The sequence below is a fragment of the Bos mutus genome, chromosome 18, assembly GCF_027580195.1.
Source record: "Bos mutus isolate GX-2022 chromosome 18, NWIPB_WYAK_1.1, whole genome shotgun sequence".
NCBI lineage: Eukaryota > Metazoa > Chordata > Mammalia > Artiodactyla > Bovidae > Bos > Bos mutus.
In genome coordinates, this window is record NC_091634.1 from 22,701,129 (window position 1) to 22,727,622 (window position 26,494).

The window sequence follows — 26,494 nt, forward strand, 5'->3', positions numbered from 1 at the left end:
ACAAAGCAGTTGCTCAAGAAATGCCAGTTTTCTCCCTATATGAACCCCAGGCAGTTGCCGAGCTATCAAGTTATAAAATACTCAGACTTTAAGTGGAGACACATCTTTTCTCTTTCTCTCTCTAGATCTTCACATCCCTTGTGATAAGTCAGAAAAGCAGCCTTCACGACCGTCTATTCATTACTGAAGGTATGCTCACATAACTCCTTGTGTCTGTGACTTCATCTGAAGGCTGAATTTCAAGCCCTGCCAGGATACATGACCATTTTCCCAGCATTTTTCTGGTATTACCAGTGGTGAGAGACATTATTTAGTAATGTGAATACTGAGTGAGAAGCTAGGGTCACTTAAATCCAGCCCCAGCCCCAATTATTTTGTAACTGACTTCATGCAAACCATATGCTCAGCAATGTCAAATAACTCTTTCTAAAATAACTTCAGTGTTCAGGGTCCTTTGGTCACACAGCATAAAGAAGTCGAAGAAGTGGGTTCAGTGTGTTCTGGTCCCAGTGAAGAAAGCATCGTGTGCTCCCTTTTTCTTGCTTGATGGGACACAAGGTAACCAAAGCAGCCATTGTGCTATACTGCTGGGCAGGTCAAGGCAAATTAAAGGCAGCTCAGTCCACAGGAAGAGAGGAAATCATGTATTCCTCCAGGTGGAATTTATTAATACATATCTATGAGTTCGTCAAGGCTGTATATTGTCACCCTGTTTATTTAACTTATATGCAGAGTACATCATGAGGAACACTGGACTGGAAGAAACACAAGCTGGAATCAAGATTGCCGGGAGAAATATCAATAACCTCAGATATGCAGATGACACCACCCTATGGCAGAAAGTGAAGAGGAACTCAAAAGCCTCTTGATGAAAGTGAAAGTGGAGAGTGAAAAAGTTGGCTTAAAGCTCAACATTCAGAAAACGAAGTTCATGGCATCCGGTCCCACCACTTCATGGGAAATAGATGGGGAAACAGTGGAAACAGTGTCAGACTTTATTTTTCTGGGCTCCAAAATCACTGCACATGGTGACTGCAGCCATGAAATTAAAAGACGTTTAGTCCTTGGAAGGAAAGTTATGACCAACCTAGACAGCATATTAAAAAGCAGAGATATTACTTTGCCAACAAAGGTTCATCTAGTCAAGGCTATGGTTTTTCCTGTGGTCATGTATGGATGTGAGAGTTGGACTGTGAAGAAGGCTGAGCGCCAAAGAATTGATGCTTTTGAAGTGTGGTGTTGGAGAAGACTCTTGAGAGTCCCTTGGACTGCAAGGAGTTCCAATCGGTCCATTCTGAAGGAGATCAGCCCTGGGATTTCTTTGGAAGGAATGATGCTGAAGCTGAAACTCCAGTACTTTGGCCACCTCATGCAAAGAGTTGACTCATTGGAAAAGACTCTGATGCTGGGAGGGATTAGGGGCAGGAGGAGAAGGGGACGACAGAGGATGAGATGGCTGGATGGCATCACTGACTCGATGGACGTGAGTCTGAGTGAACTCCGGGAGTTGGTGATGGACAGGGAGGCCTGGCATGCTGCGATTCATGGGGTCGCAAAGAGTCGGACACGACTGAGCAACTGATCTGATCTGATCTGATCTGATTCCTTAGGAACAAATCCTAAAGAAACAATCATGAATGTAAATAAAGAGCAACAAAGAGGTTCACCAAAGTGCTTGTAATAACACAAAAAATGTGGGTAAATTTGATGTACCAGATTGAAGTATTGGTTAACAAATAATGGGACTCATATATATTACATTTATATATGAGGGTTAATGGGAGTGAGGTGTGGGGATAAAACGCCTTGTGTGGACCAAAGACGATAATGCTTTATGAATTGAGGAGGATGATGAACTCAACCCTTACACCAGGAAACAAAGGAGGACAACACAAAAATGCTGCTTTTCTCCCACACTGCTGGGACTCTTGAGTCAGTGACCACTGTATAATGAGAAGTGGCGGGGTGGGGGGTGGTGGTGAGGACACCAGCTGTCATCCTCTCTGCCATCTATACAGAATTACAGCCATGGCTGAATGTAAGAAGGGAATGTGTCACACCACTGTGAGCTGGGTTGACTCCAACACGGACTTCTATATACCTCAGGCTATTGTTATGCCATCTTGTCTGGCTGATACTCATTGGCTCCTGCACTCAGAGGTGTTCTGTTTTTCAGATGAAGATGCCTCTCATCACAGAATGTAACAATACACTAGCCTTCTCTTTCAGTAAAATCATGGATTTAACCCATTTTGCAAATGGTCTGGTAGCCCAACATCCATCACCTTCAGGCATCAACTACGGTTCAGTCAGCGGACTATACTCAGTGGGGAGTACAGTGTGTCTCGAGTACAGTAGTGTTGAACCAGTGCTGCCCTCTCATCTTGGGTTCCTAGAGACCTGCACCTGACGCTTTGCAGCATCCCAAGAGGTGGTAATTGAATGCCGAGATTAAAAACTAAGAACCTCAGCCATCATGGCTGGCAGAAACATTCCCCTCCACACCTGGTATGGAAAGGATGGAGCCATCCAACTTCAAATGGACTGTGTCATACTGGACAGAGAGTATTAATAACTCTGTGATGCCTGTCATAAATGAAGTACTAGAGGTCCTCTTCCTGTTAAAGTACCACTCAAGTCTTTAGGTTCTTATATGACTAGGAAAGGGAGTGTTGTGCTAGGTCGTTTCAGTCGTGTCTGACTGTGTGACCCCATGGACTGTAGCCCTCCAGGCTCCTCTGTCCATGGGATTCTCCAGGCAAGAATACTGGAGTGGGTTGTCATTTCCTTCTCCCGGGGATCCTCCTGACTCAGGATCGAACCGGAGTCTCTTATGTCTAATCTGCATTGGCAGGCGGGTTCTTTATCACTGGCGCCACCTGGAAGAGCTCCCCAACACAACTGAGATTAAATTTATCACTACCTGGGTGGTAGGCTGAAAGCCAAAATACAACTGATTTATTTAGAGAAATGTGTCATCTCCAACACTGTAATGCTTTGGAACACATCCATGCTAATCACTTTCGGGGCGGGGGGCTCCACTGAGGATTCTGTGTTCTTGTACACAGTGAATCCAGAACCAGAGCAGCTGTTATTGAGAGAATGGCCATGACCTTGACGGAGAAATGGGGAGCAGAAATCCTCAAAAGCCCATGCTGTGTCTCTGGAAATAATAAACTGTGATGAGAATGAGGATGGAAGTATCTTGTAGGATATTTTATAATCCCTAAGGCCAAGATAGAGGAAGTAAGGAGGAATGAATTCAGTCTCAATTTTTGAAGGGATTAATTTTATGTAACTCCTAGAAAAATGTCAGAAAAGAGAGAGAACCAAAATATCATTTTCAAAGGTTCTTATATCTGATTCCTAATGTTCAAAAAAATGGGAAAAAAAAAAAAGTTCAGAACTTCTTCCTAGGGGAAATGATATCACCATTGTCAGAGTCTGGAGCCTGAGATTAGCTTGAGGTCCCCAAATCTGAATGTGTGTCCTAAGGTTCATACCAACATATTTTGGAAGGCAGAGAGGAAGACTTCCTTTGTAGAATGAAAGTGATAAATTGCCAGAAAGGTAGAGGGCTCAGATGTGCCTTTGCTCAGGCACAGCATCAAGATGCTGGAGAACAAGAAACTATGATGGCTGGAATAGGACCTTGAAGACGTCCATAATACTAAAGGGATTAGAATTCTCGAAGTGATCATGCAGCAAGTTTCAGCCCCTTAGATGAATGCCTTGGGATGAGTTTTAAGCCATGTTATAACTGGAAAGCAGTGAGAAGACTCTTGAATTCACCTAAAATCTACACTGAAGTTTTAAAATCTTAAGTCACTGGGATGCTGCAAAGGGAAATGTGAGTCTCCTAAAGTATGCCTAAGGCCCATTTAGACCACCTGTGTTGCAAGTTCAGGACAGAAGTCAAGCTTTCTCTCTACACCTTAACTACAGAGGTTACTGAAGGAAGAGGAGAAAAAAGAGCTCGCTCACCACTAGCAGTAGCAGAGAAACATAAAAAGATTATTCCAGGGATTCTTGCACTGGTCTTCCCGGGGAGCTCAAGAGAGAATTTATGCCAGAAGCTAAAGATTTCACTCCTGTTTCTTCAGTTCAGTTCAGTTGTTCAGTCGTGTCCGACTCTTTGCGACCCCATGAATCGCAGCACGCCAGGCCTCCCTGTCCATCACCAACTCCTGGAGTTCACTCAGACTCACATCCATCGAGTCAGTGATGCCATCCAGCCATCTCATCCTCTGTCATCCCCTTCTTCTCCTGCCCCCAATCCCTCCCAGCATCAGAGTCTTTTCCAATGAGTCAACTCTTTGCATGAGGTGGCCAAAGTACTGGAGTTTCCGCTTTAGTATCATTCCTTCCAAAGAAATCCCAGGGCTGATCTCCTTCAGAATGGACTGGATTTCCTTGAAGTCCAAGGGACTCTGAAGAGTCTTCTCTGACACCACAGTCAAAAGCATCAATTCTTTGGCACTCAGCCTTCTTCACAGTCCAACTCTCACATCCATACATGACCATAGGAAAAACCATAGCCTTGACTAGATGGACCTTTCCTGTTTCTTAGGGACAAGCAAACCTTGGCCCATAAGCAAGCTATCCAAGAACATTCTGCTTGATCTGCTGCTGATGTGAGCCTAAGAGACAAGCTAAGGGTTTGTTACACAGAGGAGGAGAGGATCTACACTCACAGCAAGAGTACAGCCATCCATGAAAGGGGCACATATCCAAAGATATGAACTAGACGTTCAGTAAAGAATAGCCTCTTTCTTTGCTTTTTGAGATGATGGGCGTTTTGTTGCCCATTAGTCTAGGACAAGAGTCCATGGCTAATAATATGAAACTTGGTGGCATGCTTGGGAATGTATCAAGGAACAAGAGAGGCATGGGAGAGAAGAGATACCTGGTCAAATAAGAGATAAGGCCTCTTACCCTAAGAGAAGGGTAGGAAGAGGGGATGGGGCAGAAAATTCAATCCATTCTTCACTAAGACCAACCAATCCAGTTTGTAGCAATATGAGTTATGTTGCTGTGTGTCACCCACACACAGCAAAACATTCTTATTTAGCCATCTGAAGCCACTTTTCAAGTTCATCGTTTAAGGGAGGGGTATGATCCACGATGATAAATTTGGGCTTCCAATTGTGATCGTTAAAATGCTCTATTATATTGTTTCCTTGCTACAAAAAAAGCAAACAAATAAACAAAACAAACAAACAAATGAACAAAAACAGCCAGGAGGATCTAACAGAAAGAGCAAGGGAGACAATGCAAAAGAAAAGGAAGAATAAGCCTCAAAGATAATATTACAGATAGGGCCATGAGTGTTTGCGGGGACAAGAAGTGTGGGGGAGGGTAGAAATGTCCATTCACGTGTGGTTAAAATTATAATCTCTTCGAATTTCTGGCAGCAACTGGTTTGAATTTTTCCTGAGTTTCACTATTGAATAACTTCCTTACATATCTTTTGGACATAGGCATGGCATCAGTCACGTCCTATACATTTGGTCAAACACAAAGACATAGTTGAAATTAAAGCTGGCTTTCCCTATGATGATTTTCCCTGGTGGCCCAGACAGTCTGCAAAAAATCTGCCTGCAATGCAGGAGACCCGGGTTTGATCCCTGAGTTGGGAAGATCCCCTGGAGAAGGGAATGGCAACCCACTCCAGTATTCTTGCCTAGAGAATCCCATGGGCAGAGAAACCTGGTGGGCTACAGTCCATGGGGTCGCCAAGAGTTGGACATGACTGAGCCACCAACTAACACTTCTTCTCTGATAGTGCATACTCTTTTCTCCCCAAAAGATTATGCCCACAGCACAAGGAGGGTACTGAAACACTACTTTACTGCTGTTTCTGCCTTTGTACCTGCTCTGTTTTTTATCTTTGAACATACCTGGACCATTCTGATTGTTGGTACATACATGTCAGCTGAAGAATCAGGACTGATGAAGCAATGGACAAGAGGTCTCCTCTTGCCTTTTTAAACTACTGGTGTTTCTATGCTGTGAGGCAACATGAAGTTTTTAGGCAGGAAAGGCTTTTCTTTTCTCACTTTTAAAGGTGGCACAGTGGCAATGCGGTGATTAAAGCTCATTGTCTGGATGACAAAGCCTCTGGTCCGCGGTGTCCTATCACTGTCACCGATCCTTCTGATTCAATTAGGGACAGCTCGCTGGGGGATTTCTGCCTGGTCTCCACAGACCTAAGACTTTTTATTTTTATCACATACTAACTTGGTGTTGAACAGAGCTTTGAAGCTTCTTGGGCCTAATCTTTAATGAAAATGGAGAGGCAAATAAAAAAGATTAAAATAAATTCCAATGAAAGCAGCAAAAGTGGTAATTCAGGGAGGATGGGGGAAGCTAAAATTGCAAATGGAGTTTAAAAGAGTCAATGATAGATTCAGTAAAAAAGAGAAATACTAAAAATTTAACAGTGATGAGATTAATTAAAAGTTTGGCTTTCCATTTTATTAATTTTCTCCACTGCCTGAAGTATCATTTTAAAAAGCAGCAGATTAAAATACAAGAAACCTCTATAAGTTATACAGTTAGTGAGGATTGAGCAATGCTACTAAAACTGAAATTATTAAAGCCATTATATCTAAGCCTTCATTTCCCCCATTTTTTGTCTTTTCTGAAAGTTTCTTTTCACTGGGAAAAAAGTAGTCCACAATGATCCCAATCCAAAAGAGATTACTTTTAGAAACCCTATAAAAACTGATTGATCTGGTTAGGGTATAAAAAGAAATAAAGACATGTAGATTTGTTTTGAGAGAATAGTGAAGAATGATGTATTTGGTCTTTAAAATTCAGGAAAGCAGCTACTGACAAATTATTAACATAAGCAGGATAAGATTAACTGAGGACAGACAATGCGTTTCACATAGTTCAGTCTGGGTTCTTTAAATGAAACAAGGGGCATTGTATACTGGACCCAAATGATAATACATCTGACGTTGCTTGAGTTGGTTAGAAACTTACCACAAAAGCCACAGAATTTTCATAACTAAGTTTCATGTTCCTTCAAATTATATGGATAGTGATTTTTCTTACAAACCTGTACTTTTCTTGGTCTTCCTCTTCCTGGGTAGCAAATATCTTCCACTGGAAATGGGCAATGATGCTACTGTGGTTGTGAATAGTTACAGTTCGCTGATTGGCCAGAGATATGTAAGTTTTCTCAAGGATCAAGGAATTCTTGTCCAACCTTATGTTCATGTCTACGGCAGCTCCATAGAGAGATATAAACACTTTTTCACCTAGAATATTAACAAAGTATAAATGCGCTTTTAGATTTATTCTAGAGCTATGCTACTAAGCTATTTTCCCCCATGGTGAAGTCAGGGAATACTGCACAAGCATTACACACTTCATTCTCCCCTCTTCCCTGTCAGTCAGAGATAAGACATGATCAGAAATCTGAATTGTTATGTTTGGTACAATTACAGAGAAATAAACTATCTTTCTTGATTACTGTAAAAAGAATACATAAAATATGAATTGTGGTAAGTGCTACCAATTTTACTTCTTTGTAATAGTTTAAAATCCAACAACCTGACCATGAGGGCACCTGAGTTCTAGAATTATAATTATTAGCCTCATCTTTATTCCAAGCATAAACTGGATTTCTTAAATTAACTGCACCAAGTACATCTGGGAAGAGCTGCTCAGCATGAGAGGATCTAAGTCCAAACAAAGGGGATCAGAAAGGCAGCATTAATAACTTCATTAACAGAAAACTGACTATTTAAAAGGAACCATATTTCCAACAACAGTAATTATAACAAAACAAAAATGAAATGAAACACACATGCACATACATACATACTTATGCCTGGACAGTGATTACACAAAAAAGAAAAAATAGAAAGACAAAAGTATTGGTTAAAACTTTAAATGTTTTAATGTTAAGAACACCTTTATTCAGCATAGTAATTTAAGTTTGATTTCATTCAGGATGCATCAACTGCCTTGAGTCTAGGAATATGAAAGTCCTTGGGCTTCCAAGAAGACACAAGTTACAGACTTTTATTTTATGTGATCTCTGCAATGTCACAGCAAGTACCTTACTCTGACACCAAGGTAGAAAAAGGAAATCCTTAAATATCATGAATGTCTGTTGATCTGTGCTGCTACCATTTTAATTAGAACTCAGAAGGTCTAATCACTTGGACTTTTTTTTAGCAAATATTTCTGCTAAATTCACAACTATATGAACTGAACAGGTATTTAGTAAACTGATAGCCCTTTATATAGTGCAAACGTTTTTTAGGCCCTATATCTTTGACCACATCAAAACGTTTCCCAAAGTTTAAAGAAAAAGTTAAGTATCTAGGCATTTGCCTCTAAAATTTTACATTTTTATTTAAAAAATATATACATGAGGTTAAAAATTTAAGTACTAAACAGCACATACCATGAAAAGAACACATCTTCTCCTCCTTCACTCAACCCTAGGCCTGCTTTTTAGAGGAAAGAACTGCTAATATTTTCATGTACTTCCTTTCCAAAAAAGATATGCATTCTTGTCAACTTTTAAGCTTTTTGATGAGTTAAATTTAACTGATGACTGGAAACTTGTTGCTTTAATTTGCATACTCTTAATTATGGATCACAATAAACTGTGGAAAATTCTGAAAGAGATGAGACTACCAGACCACCTGACCTGCCTCTTTGTAGGTCAGGAAGCAACGGTTAGAACTGGACATGGAACAACAGACTGGTTCCAAATAGGAAAAGGAGTACGTCAAGGCTGTATACAGTCACCCTACTTATTTAACTTATATGCAGAGTACATCATGAGAAACGCTGGGCTGGATGAAGCATAAGCTGGAATCAAGATTGCCGAGAGAAGTATTAATAACCTCAGATATACAGGTGACATCACTCTTATGGCAGAAAGCAAAGAACTAAAGAGCCTTTGATGAAAGTCAGAGAGTGAAAAAGTTGACTTAAAACTCAACATTCAGAAAACTAAGATCATGGCATCTGGTCCCATCACTTCATGGCAAATAGATGGGGAAACAGTGGAAACAGTGGCTGACTTTACTTTGGGGGGCTCCAAAATCACTGCAGATGGTGACTGCAGCCATGAAATTAAAAGACACTTACTCCTTGGAAGGAAAGTTATGAACAACCTAGACAGCATATTAAAAAGCAGAGATACTACTTTGCCAACAAAGGTCTGTATAGTCAAGGCTATGGTTTTTCCCATGGTCATGTATGGATGTGAGAGTTGGACTGTGAAGAAAGCTGAGTGCAGAAAAATTGATGCTTTTGAACTGTGGTGTTGGAGAAGACTCTTGAGAGTCCCTTGGACTGCAAGGAGACCCAACCAGTCCATCCTAAAGGAGATCAGCCCTGGGGGGGACTGATGTTGAAGCTGAAACTCCAATACTTTGGCCACCTGATGCGAAGAACTGACTCATTTGAAAAGACCCTGATGCTGGGAAAGATTGAGGGCAGGAGGAGAAGGGGACGACAGAGGATGAGATGGTTGGATAGCATCACCGACTCAATGGACATGGGTTTGGGTGGACTCCAGGAGTTGGTAATGAACAGGGATGCCTGGTGTGCTGTGGTTCATGGGGTCACAAAGAGTCAGACATGACTGAGCAACTGAATAACTAACTAATTATAGATGATGTTGAATGTCTTTTCATGTATTAATTGATTTCATACTAATTGATTTCATCATTCTTTCATCATTCATCAAAGAAGATATCATTCTGAAGGGGGCAAGAGACATAGAAATCCAAGTCCTAAGCCTATCGAAGGGAGAGGTTAACACACAAAAAACTATTATGGTGGAACTGCCTATGTCTTTTAGAGGACTTTAAACCTTGATTTTGGTTGTTACAAACTGGTTTTGTCCTTAGAAACCTGGACAAAAGAACTCATTTCTCTTTAGAGTAAGGTACCTGATCCAATGTTTCAAATTGTTCAACATTTTTTTTTAAAAAGCCAAACATAACCAGACATGCAAAGAAACAATGCTTTGTAAGTTAAAAACAGCATACACAACAAAAATAGAAGCAGACTCACAAAGAATCAAATACTAGAACCAAACTACAAAACTATCCTATGGCCCACTTTTAGAAATTTATCGTATAGATAATTCAGAACAAGATGAAGAGTATTCCTTACAGTATTGTTTCTTATAACAACAAAGTGGAAAAAAACAGAGCATTCATCAAGAGAAGGCTGGTTAAAAAATCTGTGTTACACCTAAAAGTGGAATATTATGCAGGGATTAAAAAGTACCTAGTGAAAAGAAAAGAGCTCCAAGATATACAGTTAAGTGGAAAAATCAAGGTTTAGAACAATATACATATTGGTTTGGCCAAAAGGAGTTTTTTTCATAACATATTACACAGAAAAACTCGAATGAACATTTTGGCCAACCCAATAGTATGTTATTTTTGTGTAAGGTGGGAAAATAAGAATATGAATTCAAGTTTGCATCTATTTGTATAAAAACACTGGAAAGATATACAAGAAACCAATAAAATGAAAGAAGGGTCAGGTGAATGTGGTAGGATGGAAATAGTACTTTTCAATATGCACATTTCAAATATTGCTTTATTTTTTGGCTATCTGATTACATTACTCGTCCAAAACTCTGATGTAAAAAAAGGACTACAGGGCATCCAGGAAACATTTAAATGTGCTAGATAGTACTAGTAATAAGAAAAATATAAAAGAAAAAAAAGAAGATACCATTTCATAACCATTAGATTAACAAAAATCAAACCATTTGACAATGCTGTTTTGTGAGTATATTGACAAGTAGGTAGAAAAACAAGAATTTTCATACACTGCTGATAGAAATACAGATTGGTACAACCACTTGACCAATAAATTTCATATACAGTAAAGCTCAAGATGAGTCTGAGTAAACTCCAGGAGTTGGTGATGGATGGGGAGGCGTGGAGTGCTGCAGTTCATGGGGTTGCAAAGAGTCGGACATGACTGACCAACTGAACTGAAAGCTCAAGATACATTTGCCCTGTCACTCAGCAATCTCACTTCTAGTTATTTATCCCTAAGGATAATCTCACACAGCTGCATAAGACATATACAAAGACACTCATTGCAGCATTGTTTACAATAGCAAAAAACTAGGAAAATCCTAACATTCAATAGGAATACAGATAAACTATAGTATTTTCACATGCTGGAGCATGCTGCATTAGCTAAAATGAATCAGAGCTATATATCTATGTGTTTAAATCTTTAAAACATAATGTTGAAGGACTTCCCTGGTGGTCCAATGGCTAAGACTCCACACTCCCAATGTAGGGGGCCAGGGTTCAACCCCCGGTCAGGGAACTAAAGATCCCAGCATGCTGCAGCTAAGACTCAGCACGGCCAAATAAATTTTAAAAATATTTCAACAAGTGAAAAAACCCATAATATTGAATGAAAAAGTCAAGTTGGGAAATGGTATACACAATAGAATACCATTTACAAGAAGTTTGAGACTACTCAAGACAATGGTTTATGAATAAGTAATATGCAGGAATGGCATTAATATGCACCCAGTATGGCTCCTCTGAGGACTAAGACATGAGAATTAGATTAGAAAAGAATAACAGAGCAACTGCACATCTATAATCAGTTTAGTTATCTATAAAACATCTGAAAGAAAAGCATATGGCAAAATGTTGAGATGTGTTAAATATAATGGCTGTTGATTACATTATTTCTGTGCTTTTCATTTATTTGAAATATTTCATTGTTTAAAAATCTAACCGAGGAAAAAGATTCCAGGGCTTACTTATTTCATCCAAATCTAGGCGTCAGACAGACTAATGTCATCAGTTTAAGTTGCTCACTGCAAAATGTTCCTTCCCAGAAATATAACAAAAGCCACTGTATTCTTTTCAAGAGCCATCTAATATTGATTTTTTTCACTACTATCTTCCAAAAGTCATCAGATCACAAAGAGAAGGAAGCAATAACTCTTGTCTTGCTTCCATAGCTGTTGAAGAACTTGCTATTCACATCTACTTTCATGAAGACAAGCGTAAATAGGGTCCCTCTCCCCAGCTAGACGATTGATAGGAAAGACGGCAAGGGTGTTAAGCCTGGGAGAATGGTTAAGGTTACTGTACCTCACCATCGGTATTTTTTGTGCCCTTGGAGTGCCTGTTACCACTATAGTTTCTTATCAGTTTCAGGGGTTGAATTCTGCAGTCACTGTAAATGAGGTTAGCCACAGTCATTTATTATGTTCTAGTAAAGACGTATTTTGTGGAAGGTCTCATTACTTCTTGCACATTTTGCTACTATCAATCAAGCAAAAACAAACATGAGCAAAACTAATTTTGCCCCCAAAATGTGAAGCCAGCTATATCCACAATACATTTCATTCTGTGGTTTCAGTTACTTTCAGACAATGGAGGACAGTAAATAAAATATATGAGCGGAGCCATAGATTCTCTAGGGAACTAGCAAGTTGATGGAAAGAGTGTTTCTCATCTCCTGGTCACGGCAAGGTCAAATTCACTTCTCATGTGAACTGCTGAATCAAACATCTTCAGAAGTACTCCTTCTCTGATGGGTTCAGGAAACAAATTATGCAACTTGATCTGGGCTTACCCAGCACACCAGTGTCAATGGCAATGCCAAAATCGGTATTCTTAATCTGCACAGAAGGCAGTGTGCAGATTATTATTAGTATTACAGTATACTATAATACTACAGTATTACAGTATTGTTTTTGCTGTTCAGTCACTCAGTTGTGTCCAACTCTTTGCGACCCCATGGACTGCAACACACGAGGCTTCCCTGTCCATTAACCATCTTGTGGAGCTTGCTCAAACTCATGTCCATTGAGTTGGTGATGCCATCCAACCATCTCATCTTCTGTCATCCCCTTCTCCTCCCGCCTTCAACCTTTCCCAGCATTGGGGTCTTTCCAAATGAGTCAGCTCTTCGCATCAGGTAGCCAAAGTATTAGAGCTTAAGCTTCAGCGTCAGTCCTTCCAATGAATACTTGAGATTGATTTCCTTTAGGATTGACTGGTTTGATCTCCTTGCAGTCCAAGGGACTCTCAAGAGTCTTAAACACCACAGTTCAAAAGCATCAATTCTTCAACACTCAGCCTTCTTTATGGTCCAACTTTCACATCCATACATAACTACTGGAAAATCCATAGCTTTGACTACATGGACCTTTGTTGGCAAAGTAATGTCTCTGCTTTTTAATATGCTATCTAGGTTGGTCATAGCTTTTCTTCCAAGGAGCAAGCATCTTTTAATTTCATGGCTGCAGTCACCATCTGCAGTGACTTTGGAATGCAAGAAAATAAAGTCTGTCACTGTTTCCATTGTGACCCCATCTATTTGCCACAAAGTGATGGGACTGGATGCCATGATCTTCGTTTTTTGAATGTTGAGTTTTAAGCCATGTTTTTCACTCTCATCTTTCACCTTCATCAAAAGGCTCTTTAGTTTCTCTTCACTTTCTGCCATAAGCATGGTGTCATCTGTATATCTGAGGTTACTGATGTTTCTCCCTGCCATCTTGATTCAGCTTGTGCTTCATCCAGCCCGGCATTTTGCATGATGTACTTTGCACATAAGTTAAACAAGCAGGTGACAATATACAGCCTTGATGCACCGCTTTCCTGATTTGGAACCAGTCCGTTGTTCCATGTCCAGTTCTGTTGCTTCTTGACCTGCATACAGGCTTCTCAGGAGGCAGATAAGGAGGTCTGGTATTACCATCTCTTTAAGAATTTTCTAGTTTGTTGTCATCTAAGGAGATCCAACCAGTCTATTCTGAAGGAGATCAGCCCTGGGATTTCTTTGAAAGGAATTATGCTAAAGCTGAAACTCCAGTACTTTGGCCACCTCATGTGAAGAGTTGACTCATAGGAAAAGACTCTGATGCTGGGAGGGATTGGGGGCAGGAGGAGAAGGGGACGACAGAGGATGAGATGGCTGGATGGCATCACTGACTTGATAGATGTGAGTCTGGGTGAACTCTGGGAGTTGGTGATGGACAGGGAGGCCTGGAGTGCTGTGATTCATGGGGTCGCAAAGAGTCGGACACGACTGAGCGACTGAACTGAACTGAACACAGTCAAAGGCCGAAGTAGATGTTTTTCTGGAATTCTCTTGTTTTTTCTAAGATTCAATGGATGTTGCAATTTGATCTGAAATTTAATACTATAGTATTATAGAAATTATTATAGTATTATAGAAAATTTGCTGGCCTCAGAGGGAACCAAAGAGCTGGTTCAAGTTCAAACTTTACTTAGATGTACCGTCACTTAATGCCTCTGGGCCTCAGTTTGTTTGTCAGTTAAGTCATGTCTGACTCTTTTGTGACTCCATGGACTGTAGGTCACCAGGCTCCTTTCTCCATGGGCTTTCCTAGGCAAGAATACTGGAGTGGGTTGCCACTTCCTTCTCCAGGGGCTCTTGCCAACCCAGGGATACAACCCACGCCTCCTACATTGGCCAGCAGATTCTTTACTACTGGGGCACCAGAGAAGCCCAGGCCTCAGTTTACTCACGTTTAAAAAGAAGAGAGTTACAGAGATGTTCTCTGTAAGCACTAACATCTAATGATTTGAGACTTTTCACTTGCTATGTAATTTTCAAAAACATTCCACTTATCTAAACAATCTCTAACCATCTAATCTCTGCCATTCCCTATTCTAAACTGTGGAATAAGAGGCAAAGAAAACAAAATTGTGATCAAAATATAGACAAAAAAATATTCCTAGGTCAAGGAATATTTGCACTGATTCTAAAGCCATGTTAAAACATTTCTTTTTTTTTGGTAACAGTAATGATGTTTTGCTAGATTTTGTAATTCTAATGGCACATGTTTGTAATTCATTATAGTAATTGTACAACGGACACAAAGCTCATACAGGGAAATCTGCATGAGTATAGTCAGTTAGCAGGGCTTTTTATTTTTTATCTTTTTGGCCTAATCTGGCAGCATGCAGGAAATCTTATTTCCCTGACTAGAGATCAAATCCAGGCCCCTTGCTATGGAAGCTCAGTGCCCTAAACATTGGACCACCAGTGAATTCTGCATGGTTCTGTTAGGGGAAGCACACTGATTGAAACTGCCCACCCTGCCCAGGCACCATAGTAACCATTTTCATGAGTTGTTTTATGACAGAAGATCCTGATAAGGAATATGGAACCAATAAGCCACCACCAACTGGAAGAGTTCGGGAAAGGTCGAAGGGAGACACCGCGTGTCCGTCCACTTCCCAGAATCCTTCTCGCTAGCATCCATCTTGGCTGAGCGATGCGCGCGCCACCAGGAAAGACTCTGAATTAGAATGATTGGCCAAAGACCACCCGGAATCTAGCCCATCACCATAAAACCTGAGACTGCGAGCCACGCAGCAGAGCAGTTCTCCTGGGTTCCCTTACCCTACTGCTCTCCACCTGGGCGCCCTTTCCCAATAAAATCTCTTGCTTTGTCAGCACATGTGTCTCCTTGGACAATTCATTTCTGAGTGTTAGACAAGAGCCCAGTTTCGGGCCCTGGAAGGGGTCCCCCTTCCTGCAACAGTTATATTCAGATGTATATTATTTAGCATTTTTAACTGCAAGACAGCATATCACACTCAATTACTGTATCATAATTTGGTACTCATTTATTAGCTTTTAGGAGGAAAAAAATAATTTCTTCATGGTTTATTACAGTAAAATATATAACTGACCATAAAGCTGCTCTGTGAAGTATTAATATTATGATTGCTTATATATTTAATAATACATCATCACACCTTTGGGGAAAAGAGCCTATTTGCCAACTTCTGATCTTGAACTATCCTACTTTAATAAAAGACATAACATTTTCAAAAATGCTGAATAAGTGCATTAGCTCTGTTTCCTATTTATGCTAGTAATGTCAGCTCTAAGTTATAGCAACATTACCAGGCATTAAAGAAAAAAACACTGCTATGCTCCTACTTCTAACGCTCATTCAAGTAACCAAAATCTTAGAACCTATGTCTTTTTTAAGCCTATTCTGAATACTGATATTTCTTTGAACCCTTAGATTATATAAAGTTTCTCAATACCCAGTTGAAAAGTGTGAAAGTTAAGCAATTATTTCTTTGCCTTCTGTGCACGTGTGCATGCATGCTCAATTGGGTCCGACTCTTTGCAAGCCCGTGGACTATAGCCCTCGAGGCCTTTCTGTCCATGAATTTTCCAGGCAAGAATACTGGACTGGGTTGCCACTTCCTACTGCAGCTATTTGTCTCCCAATAGTCCACATTTTCACCTCTCAGTTTTAATCAAATGATAGAATTGATTTACTAGTTGTTCTGGTTTTGTTTTAGTTTGGTTTTTGTTCTGTTTCACTGTTATTAATGTAGCCTTGAGAAACTGTATGCCTAATCTCTTCTGGAGGTTTGTAGTTTGTAAAAACCATCAAGTTACTTCATTTCTTTCTTAGTTTTTGACTATAATAAAAATATGAACTAAATCACCCCTGGGGTACAATCAATTGCTTGAACAAACTTGATTTCACTATGGAAGGGCATGCACAGGAGGAAAGGAGGGGAGAGATATGATTCAGGAAAATGATAATCAGTAAAATATTAGATATTGGTGAAATTTACACTTGGCCGCCATAATTGCTAGAGCACTGGTTCAAGCTCTAGATGTCAAGAAAACAACATGTCCTAGCTGTATTTAATCGATAATTAAATCCAGTGGAGGACCAGCAATGGAAGGGCATAAACACAACTGTTAGAAAAGTGACTGAGTACTTCCTGCTGAGGAGTATCACTGCTTCTCCTTCTGGAACATTGTTTGAAGAAGTATGAAGAAAAAATGCTAAATTTCCCTCCTCAAATCAATTCATACTTCAAACAGCTGCAGAAAATTCAATCAGATGCTTATTTAGTGAGATGACAAGCCAATGTGATCAAGGCTGCTTGGAAAAGCTCTGTGATTAATTGTGTTTAGGTAGTCATTACTGTTTTTCACTAATGAAAGGTTATAAGTCCTGGTCATTGATAACCCACAATAAAGATGAAAGCATATTCTTAACAGCAGTTCTTTTCATGTAAGGAAAATGCTACAAGACAGTTTATCTCTGTCTGCAATCTTTAGAAAATGACTTTATTCAAAAATCAAAGCTGACACCAGAACCTCAGTGTACAGAAATCAACTTTCCTATGCATGACTAAATTTTAATATACAAATATTCACTTTCTTTAGCAAGGGACTATAAATGTAAGTATGTGTGTCAATCCAAATACTTGCATAAAAGTAAAACCCAGATTGAGGGCTGCTAGGAGAATGTACAGATAGCTCCATTTTAAAGTCAACAGATTAAGGGAGTAACAATGTGTATGTAGATAAGAGATTAGGGAGATGATCCACTATGGAGGAAAAAGCACTGCGAGAGAGTTGAGAGTCTGAGTTTGGGTTCTAACTGTGCTTCTGACTACTTATAGGAGCTACAGGCAGGCCACTTAATTTCTTAGGATGTCAGTATTCCATGTGCAAACAAAGCTAGGGACTAGATTAGATTCTCACTGAAGTCTTCTGTCAAGTTTTGATTCTACTGATGATGTATGGGCAATCTAACTACTGCATAAATACAGCTGCTTATAATGTGAAAAAAGACATACATGAGAGTCAGTTTTAAGCAACATATTAAACTAGAGATTGAAATAACTAAAATACTCAATAAAACATTTTTCAAACTACTTTAAAATTGATCACTAACCTGATAGGAAAATAAGAACATTAAAGCAAAATGAAGACTATCAGGAAATATTCTAGTGCCAAGGCTGTCTTTTGCCCTACCAGCCTTTGTTATCCTGTGAACTTCTGTTTGGCTTTGACTGTGTGGATCACAATAAACTGTGGGAAATTCTGAAAGAGATGGGAATACCAGACCACCTGACCTGCCTCTTGAGAAACCTGTATGCAGGTCAGAAAGCAACAGTTAGAACTGGACATGGAACAACAAACTGGTTCCAAATAGGAAAAGGAGTACATTAAGGCTGTATATTATCACCCTGCTTATTTAACTTATATGCAGAGTACATCTGGAGAAGGCAATGGCAACCCACTCCAGTACTCTTGCCTGGAAAATCCCATGGATGGAGGAGCCTGGTAGGCTGCAGTCCATGGGGTCGCTAAGGGTCAGACACGACTGAGCGACTTCACTTTCACTTTTCACTTTCACGCATTGGAGAAGGAAAGTGCAACCCACTCCAGTGTTCTTGCCTGGAGAATCCCAGGGACGGGGGAGCCTGGTGGGCTGCCGTCTATGGGGTCGCACAGAGTCGGACACGACTGAAGTGACTTAGCAGCAGCAGCAGCAGCAGAGTACATCATGAGAAACGCTGGGCTGGAAGAAGCACAAGCTGGAATCAAGATTGCTGGGAGAAATATCAATAACCTCAGATAGGCACATTTTATTTTGGGGGGGCTCCAAAATCACTACAGATGCTGATTGCAGCCATGAAATTAAAAGACGCTTACTCCTTGGAAGGAAAGTTATGACCAACCTCGACAGCATATTGAAAAGCAGAGATATTACTTTGCCAACAAAGGTCCATCTAGTCAAGGCTATGGTTTTTCCAGTAGTCATGTATGAATGTGAGAGTTGGACTGTGAAGAAAGCTGAGCACCAAAGAATTGATGCTTTTGAACTATGGTGCTGGGGAAGACTCTTGCAAGTTCCTTGGACTGCAAGGAGATCCAACCACTCCATCCTAAAGGAGATCAGTCCTGGGTGTTCATTGGAAGGACTGATGCTAAGGCTGAAACTCCAATACTCTGACCACCTCATGCGAAGAGTTGACTCATTGGAAAAGCCCCTGATGCTGGGAGGGATTGGGGGCAGGAGGAGAAGGAGATGACAGAGGATGAGATGGCTGGATGGCGTCACCGACACGATGCACATGAGCTTCGGTGAACTTCGGGAGATGGTGATGGACAGGGAGGCCTGGCATGCTGCGATTCATGGGGTCATAAAGAGTCAGACACGACTGAGCAAATGAACTGAACTGAACTGAACTGAACTTCTGTTTTTAACTATCACATTGGATGCCTAGGACAGGACATAAAGTCCAGGACCTGCCCAAAGTGATGATGCTAAATCCAAAAATTATAAAACACAAAGATGCATAAGATATGAGATCCATAACATACTACCACAGAACAAGGCACCTTGACATTAAATATATCAAATTGAAGGAATATAAGAAATGGTAGGTGCAAGAGGGACTTTGTTAACCTCCCCTGAAGCAGATAATAAGATCCCCTATGTGAGAGGTGCCTTTCAATACCAGGTAGAAAGAAGTATGTTTACCTTCAAATACAGAAGGATACCAAGAGGAATCTGAATCAGCAGGCCTTACTGTCTCCCTCAATTTACTATGCTTAGTTCAAACGCTGTTTGGTCCTATCACATTTTCCCACAACTTTCCGCCCTCAAGGGCAAACCTAGCATAAAGAAATTCAGATTTTACTACTTCTTCAGATCATTTCTTTATGAAGGCTCAAGTAGGTTGCAAGTGAAAGTTGCTCAGTTGTGTCCGACTCTTTGCAACCCCATGGATATACATATACAGTCCATGGAACTCTCTAGGCCAGTATACTGGAGTGGTGGCCTTTCCCTTCTCCAGGGGATGTTCCCAAATCAGGGATAGAACCCTGGTCTCCCTCATTGCAGGTGAATTCTTTACCAGCTGCTCACATATCACATAAAACTTATATTAAAAACATTTTTATGTTCTTCTCTTGTTAATCTGTCCTTTGTTACAGGGGCCACATCTTAAAAAACAAAACAGAGGATAAAAGACATTTTTCCTCCTCTACCAGATACCATTATGGAAAACCATAAGAAACAGTAAACAACAAAATAAACAAATAAATAAATAGATGAGCAGACTTAGTATGCTGAATTACTAAGTATAAAATATAACTATATTTACTATATTAAAGAAATAAAAGGGAAACATGAAAAATAAGGGTAGAGAGCAATCAGATTTGACAGAACCAAATAAACTTTCAGAAATTAAAATAATTATAAATAATTGAAAAATTAAAATTCAGAAGATGAGTATTCACTGAAGAAGAAATTACTGAATGGGACAATGCATAGGAAGCATTCAGAGAAGTCCACAAGAAAATGGGAAACATAAAATACAGGTTAAAAGGAATAAATAATAGACAAATAGTAGAATATATAAGAGAATAATATAGTAGTAAGTATAAGTAATAAGTAGTTGTGGAATTCCAGAATAATAGAAAGGAGATCGGCTAATAACCCACAGGGTAAAAATAAAGAAGCATGATCCGCACCTGACACCTATGCAAAAATGAAATAAAGGATAAACCATTAACTTAAACAAAGTAGCTAAAACTACTGCCCTTATAAAAGTAGACATAAGAGAACATATTCATGATCCTGGAAAAGGTAGCGATTTCTTGGCAAGAAGGCAAAAAGCATTAATCTTAAAAGAAAAAAAAATTATAATAGAGATTATAATCATCAAAATTAAAAATGTCAGCTTGTCAAGAAATATCATTAGGGAAATGAAAAGGCAATCTACAGAATGGAACAGAAGATTAACAATACATATACTTGACAGATGACTAGTATTCAGAATAATAAGTTGTAAAATACTCTTACAAATTAATGATAAAAGGAAAAACAATAAAAAATGAGCAAAAGACTTGAAACTTAATTTTAAAAGATAAATTAAAAGCCAGCAAGCACATGAAAAGGTGCCCAACATCATTAATCATTAGAGAAATAAAAATTAAAACCACTAGAATACATCACTTTATATATCCAGTATGCCTAAAATGAACAATACAACACTGTGGGCAGGCAAGGGTGTGAAGTAAATGGAACTCCCATGCTTTGTCAGTGGGAGACTAAAATGGCACTACTTTGAAAAACTGACATCCATGACAGTTTATGTACTCTGCTTTTAATCTTCCCCCCTTGGGCTACCAGGGCTGAAACTTCCCCCTTCTGCTTAAGCTAAGTCCAGGCTAGACCTGTCTTGCTAGCAGCCAGTGAAGTGTGGACACAGTTCAGTTCAGCTCAGTCACTCAGTCGTGTCCGACTCTTTGCGACCCCATGAACCACAGCACGCCAGGCCTCCCTGTCCATCACCAACTCCCGGAGTCTACCCAAACCCATGTCCATTGTGTCGGTGATGCCATCCAACCATCTCATCCTCTGTCGTCTCCTTCTCCTCCTGCCCTCAAAGTTTCCCAGCATCAGGGTTTTTTCCAATGAGTCAGCTCTTCGCATCAGGTGGCCAAAGTATTGGAGTTTCAGCTTCAACAATCAGTCCTTCCAATGAACACCCAGGACTGATTTCCTTTAGGATGGACTGCTTGGATCTCCTTGTAGTCCAAGGGACTCTCAAGAGTCTTCTCCAACACCAGAGTGGTCTAGTGTTTTTCTCCACTTTCTTCAATTTAAGTCTGAATTTGGCAATAAGGAGTTCATGATCTGAGCCACAGTCAGCTCCTGGTCTTGTTTTTGCTGAGTGTATAGAGCTTCTCCATCTTTGGCTGCAAAGAATATAATCAATCTGATCTCGGTGTCGACCATCTGGTGATGTCCATGTGTAGAGTCTTCTCTTGTGTTGTTGGAAGAGAGTGTTTGCTATGACCAGTGCGTTCTCTTGGCAGAACTCTGTTAGCCTTTGCCCTGCTTCATTCTGTACTCTAAGGCCATATTTGCCTGTTACTCCAGGTGTTTCTTGACTTCCTACTTTTGCATTCCAGTCCCCTATAATGAAAAGGACATCCTTTATGGGTGTTAGTTCTAGAAGGTCTTGTAGGTCTTCATACAACCGTTTAACTTCAGCTTCTTCAGTGTTACTGGTTGGGGCATAGATTTGGATTACTGTGATATTGAATGGTTTGCCTTGGAAACAGAGATCATTCTGTGGTTTTTGAGACTGCATCCAAGTACTGCATTTAGGACTTTTCTGTTGACTATGATGGCTACTCCATTTCTTCTAAGGGATTCCTGCCTACAGTAGTATATATAATGGTCATCTGAGTTAAATTCACCCATTCCAGTCCATCTTAATTCACTGATTCCTAGAATGTTGATGTTCACTCTTGCCATCTCCTGTTTGACGACTTCCAATTTGCCTTGATTCATGGATCTAATATTCCAGGTTCCTATGCAATATTGCTGTTTACAGCATCAAATCTTGCCTGTATCACCAGTCCCATCTGCAACTGGGTGTTGTTTTTGCTTTGGGTCCATCCCTTCATTCTTTCTGGAGTTATTTCTCCACTGATCTCCAGTAGCATATTGGGCACCTACTGACCAGGGGAATTCATCTTTCAGTGTCCTATCTTTTTGCCTTTTCATACCGTTCATGGGGTTCTCGAGGCAAGAATACTGAAGTGGTTTGCCATTCCCTTCTCCAGTGGACCACATTCTGTCAGACCTCTCCACCATGACCTGGCTGTCTTGGGTGGCCCCACACGGCATGGATTAGTTTCACTGAGTTAGACAAGGCTGTGGTCCGTGTGATCAGATTGGCTACTTGTCTGTGATTGTGGTTTCAGTCTGTCTGCCCTCTGATGCCCTCTCTAAGCACCTACTGTCTTACTTGGGTTTCTCTTACCTTGGACGTGGGGTATCTCTTCACGGCTGCTCCAGCAAAGCGCAGCCGCCACTCCTTAAAGATAAATATAGACTGTGCCACTGATTATGAGTTGCTGTTATGTTGGGCTTTGTGGAGCCAGAACCACTTACCCACAGGTCCTTAAGCAAGGGCTTATTGGTCCTGCTCAGACACACGTCCACAAAGCCAGCAATTCTGAACTGTGACCTAGATGTTATTTGCTGATTTTTCCCTGACTGTGCACTGTTTTCTCCCTACAATGCCCTTCTGATGCAGACAATCTGGGTCAATCAACATAAATGGGTAAAGAAGAAATGAGAAAAAGTGAGAAAAATCATGAAATAATAAATAGTAGGACAAAGGAGCCTGGTGGGCTACAGTCCATGGGGTCACAAAAGAGTCAGATGCAACTTAGCGACTGAACAACAACAACAAGATAACATATATTAATTTGCAAACCAATTTTGGAGACTGGCATAATGTACATGCAATCTACATGACCACAGAGCAAATAGCTGCAAAAGTAGTAAGTGAATATTCATTATTATGCAGGGCAGGGCCTCTAAGAAAATGCTAGCAGCAACAAAGCCCCAGATTTAAGTAAGATGCTAAGTAAGATATTTGCATATTCTAAGGATTAAATAACCAAATCTTACACAGACTAGAGGGCATGCAGAAGAACATTTTGAACTGGAGTTTATATTTCTTAAATGTTAGACAAAGGCAGCAGTAAACTGAAAGCCCAAGGAATATTAAGTTAACTTCAAGTTTGCATTTATATATAAATAACCTCAGTCTACCAGTGTAACTTCTGGGTAACTGTTTCCTTCCCTTCCTTCTGAGCCCTGTATTTCTCAGGCTTTCAAGCACTGGAGAAATTGGTAGGTGGGATTTATATTTAATAAATATATAATTTATATATATATATATTTATATATAATAAATATATTATAATATATTTATTATTTCTGCTGGAGGCATTTACTCTTTAGCTCTTTACCTTGTGGGTCTTAGCTTTAATCTAATGCATTCAAAATAACCATTTCCTATTTTGCTTAATCATGTTTTCCATCCAACCTTTCATAACATGTAGAACTTTTACCAAAGAATAATGCATACCTGTGTCGTAATGCACAATAAGTCTTTCACTGTGATTGCCCACAGTCTGTGGTTCAAAATCCACTTTCAGTTGCATGGACTCTCCTACATTAAGAGTTCCAACAGATGGCTCTACAGAGAAGGGCCTGCAACACATGAGGAGACACACACCATCAGAACACACTGCTGACTAGTGTGAGGGGAAGGGGAGAGGAAACATGAGTTCCAGGTCTGCAGACAGAGCACACCCTACACCACAATTCAGTGATTCAGAATTATACTTTCTCCTTAATGTGGAAAAACTTTATATTAATATTAAAATAACAGATATAGAACAACAAATGTAAGAAAAACTTAAATGGTGCATAATAGTCTTGTTTGTATCCTTGCCATTTAGCCATTCTTTGAACATTCACTGACTGATTCCAGTGAAGGATGGACTTATAACACGTATGCAAATACTGTAATTTGCAAAAGAACAGTACCTTCAAAGAGATAAAAACCAAGTTTTGGGAAGAGTTCAGAGAAGAGAAGGTGTCACAATGGAAAAACCATATCAAAGTCTCAAAAGGAAAGTGATCACACAATTGCATGAGGATGAGATGAGTGCAGTTTAACAAAGGGTCTATTTATAATAAAAGGGTGAAGGGATATAGGGAAACTACAAGAGACGATGCGATCACCCAGGATTATTAACAGTAGAACGCTTACCAAAGAGCACAAATACCCAAAGAGCCAAGAAGGAGGAGTGGTTTTGGAAACCCACCGGTGGCCTATGAGAAGGCTCCAAGGGCTTTAGTCAAGAGTTACAGTCATTCCAGGGGGCCTCACACGTAAGACTCTAGGGTGAAAAGTGTCTTGACCTCATATCCTTTGTCAGATTGCCTGCTGGGGCTCCCACTGACTGACCCCAACCAAAAGCCAAAGGCATAGGAGCCTACTGACCTCTCAAACAGGTCAGCCTCCTGGGTGAGAGTAAGCTGGAAAAGGATGGAGAGCATTTGGAAAGGGGACATCTGTCTCTTGAAAATAGAATTTAGGCAAGGAGACCTTATGAGGAGGCAGGGTAGATCTGGGAACAGGAAATAATTGAGTTTAATTGCCCTGGAAAGGAGCAGAGAGAGAAGGTGGATCTGATCGTGATGTACCTTAAATAACTTACAGAGCTCTTCCTTTTAAACAGGAGACCCAGCTCATTTAATTCTTTCCATGGTCCATTTCACTTCTTTAAATTGCTTGTTTTTCAAAGTAATGTGCTGGACAATGTATCTGGCAGGCTAAGCTGTTTCTGATTATTTACTTCAATGCAAGCATTTTTAGAGTCTTCATTCCTTAAAATCTTCCCTTATAATGAAATTAATTTCAGAAAACCTAACCTTTCTTCTTTGAGGGTATGGAGCTTACAGTCTGGGTAGCACTTGGTGGTACCTCAGATTATCATTGCAGATCTCAAGTGCTTCCTACCATGGACAACTGTTAATTTTCTCTGGTGTTCTCTACTTGGATTGCCCTTTTCTTTCACTAATTTCCCATTCCATTATCTGTCCTTTTCCTGTACCTTCAGCACCAATCCTCCTCCGATGAGCTCCAGGCACTGCTGTAGGGGCACCATAAGGTAGTAGTTTTACTAGCCTGGAGTCAACTGAATAAATTCAAAACCCAGATCAGTCATGAGTTTGGGTAAGTTACTCAACTTACCCAAACTCATGAGTCATGAGTTTACTCATCAGTCATGAGTTTGGGTAAGTTACTCAACTCAACTTTAAAGTCTTGGGACATTTAAAGTCCCAAGAAATCTGTTTCCAACCAGTTTTGGCTTTCTCATGAAACAGATGCTACTGCTGCTGCTAAGTCACGTCAGTCGTGTCCGACTCTGTGCGACCCCATAGATGGCAGCCCAACAGGCTCCTCTGTCCCTGGGATTCTCCAGACAAGAATACTGGAGTGGGTTGCCATTTCCTTCTCCAATGCATGAAAGTGAAAAATGAAAGTGAAGTCGCTCAGTCGTGTCCGACTCTTAGCGACCCCATGGACTGTAGCCTACCAGGCTCCTCCGTCCATGGGATTCTCCAGGCAAGAGTACTGGAGTGGGGTGCCATTGCCTTCTCCACATCAAAAAGATACATCTGTCCAAATGTCCTGTATACCTGTCACATTTCCCATCAGGCTGGGGCGCACAGGATGGGAGGGCTTTAGTCTCTTCACCCATAACCCTCCCCAGCACTGCATCTCCTCTTCCTTCCAGCCAGACAGTGCCTACACTGTCTACACCTACCTACACATTCCAGAACTGCTTGAGTTGTGTAAGAACATTCACTGTTTTCCCCATCATACTCCTTTCCAAAGTCACCCATCAGAGCCCACACTCTGTTACCTCTTAAATTGAATCTTTTCAGATTCTTCCTCTTATTAATAAAGTCTCCTTCCTCTCAGGGGAAGCTGTAACTTTATTTTTACTTTTTACTTTGTACTATAATAAGTTTTCATGCCTGTCTCTCTCAATAGCTAGAGACTTTTGAAAGGAAAGAGAAAGTAAACAAAATTTCAAGAGCATGTATTCTACGCTGGATACTACAGTAGGCATTTCATATATGTCAATTCTTTTAGTTCTCAAAAACCTTGAGAAAGCAGGTCCTGTTATTTGCACTTTAGACATGAGAAATGTTTGCTCTAAAAGCACATGCAACTGGCCCAAAGCTACCCAACTAGTGAGTGGTACAGCAGGGATGGAAGCCTGCCATCAAGTTCAAGTTCTCCCTATC

General features: G+C 40.3%; 1 protein-coding gene across 1 annotated transcript in view; it reads right to left on the bottom strand.

Annotated features, from left to right (window-relative positions):
* Nucleotides 1–26,494, bottom strand: part of HYDIN (HYDIN axonemal central pair apparatus protein) — a 339,548-nt gene that overhangs the window by 253,896 nt on the left and 59,158 nt on the right. Inside the window, 2 exon segments of the mRNA XM_070388036.1 lie at nt 7,067–7,268; nt 23,754–23,878. Coding sequence (XP_070244137.1) covers nt 7,067–7,268; nt 23,754–23,878 — 327 coding nt within the window.